This window comes from Panthera pardus, unplaced genomic scaffold (genome assembly GCF_024362965.1).
Source record: "Panthera pardus isolate Hobbes unplaced genomic scaffold, ASM2436296v1 HiC_scaffold_25, whole genome shotgun sequence".
Lineage (NCBI taxonomy): Eukaryota > Metazoa > Chordata > Mammalia > Carnivora > Felidae > Panthera > Panthera pardus.
The window spans coordinates 81,209,454-81,221,860 of NW_026526821.1; the positions used below are offsets into that span (position 1 = coordinate 81,209,454).

At 36.5% G+C, this 12,407-nt stretch overlaps 1 protein-coding gene across 1 annotated transcript in view; it reads right to left on the reverse strand.

The window, feature by feature from the left end:
• The window catches only part of PELI1 (pellino E3 ubiquitin protein ligase 1), a 57,239-nt gene that overhangs the window by 9,058 nt on the left and 35,774 nt on the right, over positions 1 to 12,407 (reverse strand). The window contains exons 2-3 of the mRNA XM_019436205.2: positions 4,935 to 5,073; positions 1,931 to 2,060 (exon numbers count right to left, since the gene is read on the reverse strand). Coding sequence (XP_019291750.1) covers positions 1,931 to 2,060; positions 4,935 to 5,005 — 201 coding nt within the window. The 5' untranslated portion in view covers positions 5,006 to 5,073. The remainder of the gene's footprint in view (positions 1 to 1,930; positions 2,061 to 4,934; positions 5,074 to 12,407) is intronic.

Consider the following 12,407-nt stretch of genomic DNA (forward strand, 5'->3'; position numbering starts at 1 on the left):
ATAATCGTTTTACAGGCTTTAAAACCTAGAATTACTTTAATTCAGCACAAACCAATGATTTTTCAAATAACTGCCCAGAACCTTAGAAGTTAATTCTTAATGGCTAAAGAGATTTGAAAACACAGGGTTTTATGTACATTGAGACTGTAATCCCTGGCTTTTTTTTAGCTATTAAACCTACTCTTAGATTAAGAATAAGAACTATGTCAAGTTAAGTTCTCACTGGACTGAAAAGCAGGGTTTAATCATATCCTAGATGACTGCCAGAATAGGGTATTTTAAAAGTGGGATCAGAAATATTTTCCCTATGATAGTGGTTCTCAACCACAGGTAGTATTAGCTGTGTAAGGGGCACTTGGAAATATGTAGGTACATATTTTGGCTGTCACAATGATTTGAAGGCTTAAATGGCATTAGTGGTTGGGACAAGAATATTAAATGTCCTGCAATATACGGGACAATCCTGCATAGAAATGGCATACCCAAAATGCAATAGCACTCCTGCAGAGGCAATTCTGGAATAAAGTTCCTCAGGTTGGATCAATTAGCCGTTCACTTTCACTACCTGCTTAGCACATCCCTTCTCTGCAAAAAGAGACACTTAAAAGAAATTGTCCCTTTTCTACATTTACTGGGTCTCAAACAGTAATAGAGAAGGCCTCGTCAAGGCAAGAGGACTGTTCTAGACACTACACTGGACACAAACAAATCCAATTAACTTCAGGACTGGAGTTATGACCTAAAACAAGTCATCACATGTCAATTTCTCTCTCATTTATTTAGCTGACAAAGATATGCCTCAGATGGTATAATATTGATGCACATCCTGGGGCTGCTTAGCTAAAAACACAGGTATTTCCAGAAGCTCAGAGACACTTTGTAATTTTTATTCATTCAACACGATATCAAATACAGTTTATGTTACAAAGTTGGAAGTAGAGGAATTCATAGAAATGTAAAGATTTGAAATTCCCCCTAATTGTCTATCACTCCAGGAAAAGCCCAAGTGTTCTGAAATGAGGGCCCAGTTCTGGAGATTTGGATAAGGAAAGAAAAAGGAGCTAAGAGCATTAAATATGTGAGGAGACTGAGAAGTTAAACTGTAGATACAGCTGGGTATTTGCTTTTACAGCTTTGATTCATTTTAATAATTACTGAGGTCTACTTTGTTCAAGGCACTATATTAAAAGCTATGATGGTCAGAGGCACCTGGGTGTCTCAGGAGACTCTTGATTTCGGCTGAGGTCACGAAATCATGGTCACCATGGTCACCAGGGTCATGGGATCAAGCCCCGCATCAGGCTCCGCTCTGAACATGGAGCTTGCTTAAGATTCTCTCTCTCTCTCTCTCTCTCTCTCTCTCTCTCTCTCTCTCTCTCTCCCGCCCCTGACCTCTGCCCCTTTGTCCTGCTAGTGCTAAAAATAAAAAAGAAAAAAAAAAAAAGGAAAAAAAAGCTATGAGGGTCATAAAATGAGCAAACAAAACATATGAGAATACACAGAATCTCTGATAAAGACCCTTACTTTAGAAAAATCACCTCATCCAAACTATGCTTCTAGAACCTGAATATGCTTATATACTACATTCCTTGTCCAGCCCAGGCAAGACCTCCTTTGGTAATAGTGGAAGCCCTGGCCCAAACCTACCTTTTTTTTTTTTTTTTTTTTTTTTAAAATAAGAAAAGGGAATGTTTCCTTCTAATTTCCACCCACTGATCCTGGTGTGTCACTTAAAAAAAAAGTCTGATGCCCTTCCATACAGCGGCCCTTCATATATTATGTCTCCAAAGAGTCTTCTCCCATCCAAACAAAAGGAAACTTCTGGTACAGAATGTGAAATGAATGCTAGAGAATATAAACAACATGTACATGTCTTTCAATTTCTCCAAGTTAACAGATTTATTTTAATCTGTGTTTGTTTGTTTTTTACCTTTGCAGCCTGAGGAGTACAAGCAATATGCACAGTGCTGGGCTTCACCCCATTTGCCTTAGGTCTTTTAAACAAAGCAAACCTACTTTTCCTTCTTCCTCTATCGCCGTTTGGGAGAGATCCATTATACCTGGTGGAGGGAAAAAGTCTAGGTGATCTCTTTTAAGAACCACACAATTTTAAATTAAATGCTTTACTTTTGCCTTACAATAAGAATCAATCCCCAATTAATCATTTATTAGCACATTGTAAGTATCTCAAATTCCATTTAGTCACTGCTGATCCCCAGACCAGCTGTCTACGAGTATGAAACAAAATGAGATTTTGCTTACATTCCAAGTTACAAAGAAGTATTTTTTGGATTATAAATAGTCTTAAGTTATATGTATTTTTCTTCCCTCTTTTATTCAAGATAATCAAGAGCTGATTAATGGCATATCTGATTCCTTAGGACTCATTCTGTGTCTTTTAAAGGTAAATGTTTGCATGTGCTAATACAACCTTTAAAAAAGTCCAGTATGAATTGTCTAAAACAGAATCTCCTTTAATTGTCATTTAAATAGCTGAACTTTTGAGAGTTTTTAGATTTGTTTGATAAGTCTCAGTGACTTGAATGCACACATACACATTCACATACACATTGGCAAAACCTGTCCAAAGGAGATGCCTGATAAGTAGTGATTAAATACACTTTTGTTGTTCAGATCTCGTAATCATTTCTCCATGATAACATATATATGTCTTGAAAATAAGCAAGTAAGTGAGGACTGAATAGGAAAGAAGTTCACACCAAAACACTGGGTGTTTACTATGTATTAGGCACTATTGTGTTCTTTACCACATAACATCTCATTTCATCTATCCTCATAGAAACTCTTGAGATTGGCATCACTCAACCTTTACAGGTTAGGAATTAAGTTATTCCTCAGAGGAATAAGATTCCTTAGAGGCTTAGAGAAATTAAGCCATTTTCTGAAGGTCACACAAATGATAATGGAAAAACTAGGATTTGAATCCAGGTGTTTGTCATGCTTTTTTCATTCTTTATTGCTTCATTATGGCACGAACAGTGCCTTAATAATAATCTCCTCATTCACTGTCCCATGCCCTCTGACAAAATCTTTGGTTTGCTAGTCTCTCATATATAGTTGGTCAATCTGAGGGAAAATGAGGCAGGGACTAAGGACAGTTTTGAGGTTGAAGGAGAATATAATTGTAAAATGGCCTACATTAGTGGCTGAGAAGGAAGAGGAAGAAACTTACACTGCCACATACAGAAATTATACTAACTCTTTATACAAAACTAAACACATTGATTTCTATTGGAGAAAGCCCTTGCTAATCAGAGTTCAGAGCAGTGCCCCTTAGTTAATATACTACTCATTCCAGGATGTGTGTTGCCACCAGACCCACTGTGGGTACCTGACCCTTCTGTCTGCCAAGTTGCATGACTTGTTTCTCTTCTGGGAATATACTCCCCTCCCTCATTGTGTTACCATCGCTCAAAGCTCTTTTCTAAGTAGTGACAACACCAAACTGACAACCATATCCAGCTTTATTTCTCCTAGGGGGCTGAAAAGTATTATTTGTATTTTAAGATACCAAGAGTGCCAATGCAGAGACAACCACTAACTGAGGGTTAAATGAGAAACTGCTGGGCTAAGAAAGGCAGTTTAAACCATATACTCAATTTTAAATTCTAGTCTTCAGGGATGCCTGGGTGGCTCAGTCAGTTGAGTATCCAACTCCTGGAAGTTGAATCGCTGCCTGGGATTTTCTCTCTCCCTCTCACTCTGCCCCTCTACTGCTTGTGTTTATGCACATTAAAAAAAAAAAAAAATCAATTCTAGTCTTCAAAGGACTCAAATTTCCTGGCAGAAGAATTTAATTTGGAATATTTTTTGGTACTTAAAAGCTGTTTGTTATTAATACATTAAGATCTATGTGATTTGAAATTGTAACATTGTAGTTACTACATAATTTTCTAATCTTTTAAGTTGTTTTTATTTTTAGGTCTCAAAGGGTCTTAGATGATCTTGTCTGTCATTTTACCAAAGAGCAACCTAACGCCTAGAATGGTTAAGTAACTTGCCCAAGGTCATATATAACTAGCAATGTTGGAATAGGCACTGGAATGTAGCATTCCTGACTTCCAGTCAAGGTCATTAGCTCCATATGATCTGTCTAGTTTCTTTTACTCTCTCATCTGAAACAATGGACACATTCTCACTTAAACAAGAACTTGTACCAACCTGAGTCTAAAGCATGTTGTAATGTACAGAGAGCTGTTTTGTAGACAGAAGAGAAAGGGAAAGTAAATTTTGCAATTTCTAGTTTCTGAGATTTCTAGCTAGTAGACTAATATTGTGTCTCTGTTTTGATTAATGCAAGTTTAGACTAAATAAATTGAAATAATGGAATCATTTGTTCCTCAATCTTTAGATTGTGTTTATGTAAATGGATGAGAATACTTAGGAAGCAAATAAGTAGTGAGATCCTGGCCTTCAAAGTCATCGTATCATTATGTCTATACAACCCTATCATAAGCAGCACAGGGCCATAAGCACAAAGCAACAACTTCCTCAGAGGTATAAAGTAACAAATAAATGTGAACCTATGTGAAATGACCTCAAGGGGGGAAGGGATTTTGGTAAAGACAGCTGAGGCAAACTTTTCTAAAAGATGGGATAGGGAAGACAAATGTAATGACTATATGACTTTAGATAAATACACTATTTTATCTTAAGAGGATTTGTGCTTTCTGGGGGTGAGGGTGAGGCAAAATTTATGCATATTAGAGCACTTATAAGAGATGGCATAAAAATGAGAATTGAAAGAGTTTCTTGATTTAATATTATCAACATTATTTTGAGATAATATTACCTTGTAGCTCTAAATTGTTTTTGGAAATAGGTAGGAAATACATTCTAAAAAGGTTTGATTTAGATGCCAAAATTACTACCTATTATTCAGTTTTATGTGTCATCAGATGGGGAAAACTTACCCTAAGACAATGAGTTCACCATATTTTACTGGTGCTTTGGATGGATGATTTTCTTGATCAGGAGAAAACATGAGCTTGGCTGTCTTTCTCAAATCTTTGTTCACTGGTCAGGAGCCTTGGACACCTTTAGCATTATCTCCTAGAGGGAAAAGCTTTCATTAATAATATGAACAATGAATTTCAGTTAAAATAAAGATGTTGGGGCACCTGGGTGGCTCAGCTGGGTAAGCATCCAACTTTGGCTCAGATCATGATCTCACAGTTCATGGGTTCGAGTCCCTTATGGGACTCTATGCTGACAGCTCAGAGCTTGAAGCCTGCTTCAGATTCTGTCTGTCTGTCTCTCTCTCTGTCCCTCCTCTGCTCACACTCTGCCTCTCTTTCAAAAATAAGTAAACATTAAAAAAAATTAAAATAAAGATGTTATTTTCTAGCAGTCCTTGTGAGTACAATATTATGCAAAATATATCACATTATATAGAAGGTGTGTGACATTTTTCCAAAGAGTGGTTATATATTTGGTCCAACTGTTTAAATAGTTTAAAAATGTAAATTTGGAAATTTCCACTTCTAGGAAGATAGAGTAGGAGTATTTTTCCCTATTATTTGCACTAACTACAACTAAAAACTCTGGATATTATATATAAAATATAGGAAGACTCTGAAAAGTAGAGAAGGTGACCAGCTAGGGACCTTGGGGCACAAGGAACGACAAAGTGCTGAGTTCTCTGGGTTTTCTTTTTGCTTAATATATCCCAGATTTAGAGCTGAAGAGAATCCAGCAATCTGGAAATGTCAATTGGCAGAGACAAAAAAAAGCCACCTCCAAAGCTTGTTCACTCTAGTTAAAGGAAGGAGAAAGGGGCAGCCTTAGCAAGACAGGTTTTGACAATAGCTAGTCTACTGCAGCCAACCACCACAGAAATCACTGGCCCTACCACTGCCCACACAAGCAAGAGCCAAATGGGGAGCCTTGACTTCCACCTCAGAAGGCCATAATGAAGAGTCCCTTGCTCCTGACAACCAAGGTATTTGTAAGGGCAGCCAAGTAGGGAGTCAGGACTTCCACCCTCCTGGTTGGTAACATGTCTTCACCCCTACTCTAGCTATGTCAGTGGAGACCATATGGGGAGCCTGGACTTCCACCCTCATCTGACAGTAACAAGGATCTCCTTCCCTTGGGTGTCAATGAAGGCTGAGTATGGGACCTGGAGTTCTAGGTCTACCTGGCAGTAATAAGGAAGCAGTCCCTACTCCCCTGCCAAAGCAGTGTCAGAAAAAGACAGTGGAAGCAGATTTAAATAACATCCAGAGTCTCAGAACATAATGACAAAACGTCTAGGTTTCAATAGAAAACCATTCATCATAGTAAGAACTAGAAAGATTTTTAAGACAATGCAAAAAGAATAATCAATAAATATCAAAGCTGAGATGACAGAGATGTCAGAATTACCTGACAAAGATTTTAAACCAACTATTATAAAAATGTTTTAGTAAGCAATCACAAACATACATGGGACAAACAAACAAAAAATAGAAAGTCTTGACCCAAAAAAAAAAAAAAAAAAGATTTAAAAGCTCACTTTTTAGGATGGGCTCACCAGCAGAATAGAAGGGACATAATAAAGAATCAGTGAACCAGAAGATAGGAATTACCTAATCTTAACAAGAGAGAAAATAGGCGAAGAATAAGAAAGAAGAAAGAAGAAAGGAGAAGAAGAAAAGAAAGAAAGAAAGAAAGAAAGAAAGAAAGAAAGAGAAAGAAAGAAAGAAATCTTGAAAGCAATCAGAAAGAAAGAGAAATTACATCTTACTTAGGGGGCGAAGGGGAGGGGGGAAGAGCAATTAGAATGAGAATGGATTTCTTACCAGAAACTATGGAAGCCATAAGAAAGTAGCTTATTTTTTTCAGGTGCTAAAACAACTGTCAACTCAGAATCTTATACCCAGCAAAAATGGAGGAGAAATCAAGACAGTCTCAGGTGAGGGAAAATTTGTCACCAACAGATCTACTCTAATAGAATGGCTAGAGTAAATTCTCTAAGAGAAATGATAAAAGAGAAGAACCTTAGAACATCAGAAAAGAAGAAACAACATGGTAAGTAAAAGTATGGGTAAATACAATACGCTTTCCTTTCCTTGAATTTCTACATTATGTCTGAAAGTTATAGCAAAAATTAACACCATCTGATGTGGTTCTAAATGTATGTAAAGGAAATATTTAAGACAATTATATATGGCACACCTGGACATTTATCCTAGAGAAATGAAGACTTATGTTACAAAACCTGTACATGAATCTTTATAGCAACCTTATTCATAATAGCCAAAACCTGGGAACAATCCAGATATTCTTTACTGAGTGAATGATTAAACTGTCATACATCTATGCCGTGAAATAGTATCCAGCAATAAAAAGGAACAAACTACTGGTATATGAAATAACATGGATGAATCTCTAGAGAATGATACTGAGTAAAAAAAGCCAACCTCAATGGGTTACACAAATGATTTTATTCATGTAACATTCTTGACATGACAGAACTATAGAAATGGTTAACAGATAAATTCTTGCTAGGAGTTAAGGAGGGGGTGGGAGTAAAAGGGAAGTAGGTGTGGCTACAAAAGGACAATAGGAAGGACCCCTGTGGTGAATGGACATGTTCTGTATCTTTACCAGTGTAGTTTTGCAAGTATTACCATTGGGGAAAATTGTGTAAAGGGTATACAAAATCTCTGTATTATTTCTTCTGGCTGCATAGGAATCTACAATGACCTCAAATTAAAAAGCTTAATTTAAGGGGCATCTGGGTGAGTCAATCAGTTGATCATCTGACTCCTGATTTCAGCTCAGGGTCATGGGATTGAGACCCTACATCAGGCTCTGTGCTAAGCATGGAACCTCCTTAAGATTCTCTCCCCTCACCTCCCACCCAGTGCTCTCACTCTTTAAAAAAAAAAAAAAAGAAAAGAAAAGAAAAGAGAAAAAAAGCCTTATTAAAAAATATAAATTTGACACACATAGGGAAAACAACACTAACACTTCTGATAAGCCACAAAAACTGCTACTATAAACAATCCTCATAATACTAGCCTGTCTACTTTATCAGCAGTTTAATGGGATCAGGTATTCCTACATCTATTCTCTTTATGGTCTTCTTGTTAGACCTGTTACAAAGGTTTTACAACAAAACTCTTACTAGCTAACCCATGAAAGTCTCCTGGTTTTTTACATCCACCAACAGTTTTCATAGGAAACTCATGAAAAAAAAAAAAATGCCTTTCTACAGTACAGTGAAATACAGCTTCTATAGCAGCACTTTCAGAGAGAAGACAACACAGACTATTTGTAGCCCAATGAATGAGAACAAGCAAAAGGAAAAGGCTTAGCCATTTTCACCCTCTTTTATCTCTTGTAACTGAAATACACATCTAGACCAACAATTCAGATAAACACACTAATTTTTATTAGTAAATTTAAAAAAACACTAAATTATTTTAAAGAAATAAAACATGCTTAAGAACTATTTATTACTTTTTTAAAATGTTTATTTATTTTTGAGAGACAAAGAGGGGAGGGGCAGAGAGAGAGGGAGACATAGAATCTGAAGCAGGCTCCAGGCTTTGAGCAGTTAGTGCAGAACCTGACCCAGGGCTTGAACCCATGAACCGTGAGATCATGGCCTGAGCCGAGGTGGACGTGCAACAAACTGACCCAACTGGACGTGCAACAAACTGACCCAACCAGGTACCCCCATCCTTAAGAACTATTTAAATAAAACATACATCTCCTCCATTCAGATACACTATAAACTCCTTGCATCTCCCCAGATGAATTTCTCCCCAGAGAAATGTTTTATTTCAGTAAAATAAACTATTCTGATCATATCCCTCATTTGGAAAAAGAAACAATATAAAGCTAACTAAAATCTTCAGTGTAAAAATTTAAGAGTTTTAAAACGAATTAATTCAAATTAACTAAAGAACAATTTTGGTTCCATCTAACAAGACCTTCTGATCTATGTTAAATCATACTTTAATATGAACAAGAATTCATACCTTCTTATTTCCCCCATAAAGAAGCATCCTATTATAACAAAAAGCTAAGCAAAGCTTAATTAGAAGCTTTAACTGTGCCTTTCTTATTAGACAATTAAGGTACTGCCATCAAACAGGAAAACACCGCTTTGACACATTTCTGACCAAGAACAGCAAGAATTAAAAATGTAATAATAAGAATTAAATTTAAAGTTTAAATTAAATTTTAATAGCATAGCTTTGTCTTGATTTGGACTCCTTTTTAGAGTTACTTTGTATTTTTAGGAAGTGATAATTTTCCATTTATAGTAGTAAAATGTTCCTTTTAAAATAAACTTTAAAGAGGTAAGCAATTTAAATGGTATTAAATAGTATTAGTACTGTGATCTGAAATCTGGAAGTGATAGAAATGGATGCCCATATTTGGCTGACACTAGCACGTAGCGTGGTTAGCAAGTATTAGCCTATGTTCTAGTTCTAGCTCTCTTTGAACAAAGCAATGTTTCCTCATCTCTAAAAATGATGGGACTAAAGGAGAATGAAGAGCATTTTGGAGCTGTAAAAAAATATGAGACCATCTTCTAACATAAGAATTTACAAGTAATGTACATATAGGACTACATAGATTTGGCCCATTGCCTCTACAGCAAAAGGAACAATTTTTAGTTTTGACAAATAACTAGAGTAGGGCTAGCATACATTCACCATTTTATACTTCCTGGAGCCCTTGGCCTAATTAGCCAAGAAAAACAATAGATTTCCAATTATACTTATTCTTAGTCTGCTTAGATACATTAGAAGGCTTGATTTGGGGATATTTTATCAGTGATATCAAAGTTTCAATCACAGGAACACACTCAAACTTGGCTTCTATTTCTGTATCTAATAATCTGAAACCTATAATAAAACACTTTAGTAGTATTGTTCATACACTTAAATGACCCAAGATAAAACAGTTTTCTTAAATTTAAATGGTCAATGCTATATAAACTGGCATTCTTAAACTATGAATAACATATGCCATGATAGCTACTTCTCCAGGAACCTTCTATTACAATTCTAAAACATGTTGATAGGTGACTGTTGGAAAGAAGTTGTTAGAATCTTTATATTAGGTTCTGAAGAGTCATGATTTTCACAATAGTTCAGAATCTTTAACAAAACCCAGTTGCTAGACAGTGATATTGCACTCATTCTCTTTGTATATTCTCTGTATTTAAAATCTAAATAAGATATGGAATTCTTCAAAATTAATTCCTAAATTCAATCACTTGAGAACATGAAATGAGTAAATGTATAAATTCTAATGACTCAATTACTGGCTCCACCTGTTGATATTCAATTAAGTTAGTTGGTCTGACCACATATATTCAGTTCTATCCTAATGTGATGATCTAACAAAAATAATACTAAATAATGCCCTTAATTCTGAGACTGGAAAAAAATGACAGAAAAAAAATCTTGCTAAAATAGTAAAACTGTTTTCTATAATACCTATTATTTTAAACCTCCGCTTGATCCTTAAAAAGCGAGCATGTTCTCATCAGCAGGGGCCTTCCCAAGTTCAACAAATTTTTTTAAAGAAACCTATTCTAGAATAGTATTCTTTCTTCCTTCCCTCCTTTTCTTTTTTCCCCCTCCTCTTCTTTCTTTTCTTCCTTCCTCCCTTTCTTCCTTCCCTCTTTTTTCATCTCTTCTTTCTTTTCTTCCTCCCTTCCTTCCTTTCTTTCTTCCCTCTTTTTTCAACTCCTCTTCTTTCTTTTCTTCCTTCCTCCCTCCCTTTCTCTTCCTTCCTTCCTTTCTTTCTTTCTTTGAGAGAGAAAGCACAAGCAGGGGAGGGCCAGAAAGAGGGAGGGAGGGAGAGAACCCCAAGCAGGCCCTGCGCTGGCAGCACAGAGCCTGACATGGGGCTTGAACTCATGAACCATGAGATCATGACCTAGGGCGAAACCAAGAGTCAGATGCTTAACCAACTGAGCCACCCAGGGGCCCCAGTGTTATTTTCTGTATAGGCTGAGAAAACATTAAAAAAAATGAGCAATAAAATATACATTTCTTAGAAATAGTCTCATTACTTTGACTAATAAAACATTCTAATCATTTGTTGTTTAAAAGCCAGTGAAGTTGGGGCGCCTGGGTGGCTCAGTCGGTTAAGCGGCCGACTTCGGCTCAGGTCATGATCTCACGGTCCGTGGGTTCGAGCCCCGCGTTGGGCTCTGTGCTGACAGCTCAGAGCCTGGAGCCTGTTTCAGATTCTGTGTCTCCCTCTCTCTGACCCTCCCCCGTTCATGCTCTGTCTCTGTCTCAAAAATAAATAAATGTTAAAAAAAAAAAAAAATTAAAAAAAAAAAAAAAAAAAGCCAGTGAAGTACAATTGTTTTAACATCAACTCTTCCCAAAGGAATCACTTTCTATAATATATAATTGTCAGTTTCACTTAAAGAAGGAAAACTGGGAAATCAATCTTTTTTGTTCAGGTTGCCCTCTCAACATTACACATTTTTTCTTTTATTATCTACACTGCACACAGACTTTTGCTTACTACCTACTAAACACAAATACAAAATTCCTGCCCTGAAAAAATACAAAGCAAAACAAACACTAAGCAAAAAACAAAACCAATCTTAGGTAGATGTTTACATAATCTTCTGAACACTTCTATTTTGAAGGGGAAATGAGTAGGCATAAAGACTGCTGAGGAAAAAAAAAAAAGAAAAAGGAAAATGTTTTAAAACATGAAATGCTTCTTTATGGTGAAAAACATAATGTGGATTGCGTATATTGTCTCTAATGAAACAGATTCCCAGCTACACTAGAGTTCCCCTTTGGTTGATTTCAAAAGGATGACTCAAACAGAACTGTTTTGGTATATTTGTGATGGAGCCATTTTATGAAACCAATTAAGCTGATGATTGAAGGGAGGTGAATTTATAGCAGTTTCTTGATGAGTGAAAATCTAATCATCTTCTTCCTTCTTTTACAATCGGCAGGATTAATAAACAGCATTCATCCATAAAAGGAAAGAAAAAAGAAACAATGGAGTATGAGGTTACTACTGCCTGTCAGTGACTTTTTACTTTTAACACAGCAATGGAGGAAGTAAAGTCCATGTTCTGCTTCCCAAGATACAGGGCACCCCACGTGCAAACACCCAAGTCTTCCCTGTTAGGACAGCCAAATGACATGCTGATATTCTACCACCTACAGGGATAACATTATTTTCATCCTGATGGGAAAGCAGTTAACATCTTTCCCACACAGACAGTATTTGCTCCTCTAAACTAGGGTTTCCCAACCTTGGCACTACTGATATTTTGACATTGTGGGTGGCTGGCCTGTTCACCACAGGAGGTTCTGTAATACCTGGCCTTTACACCCTCTACATGCCAGTAGCACTCCTAGTTGCAATGATCAAAAATGTCCCACCTTCCCACC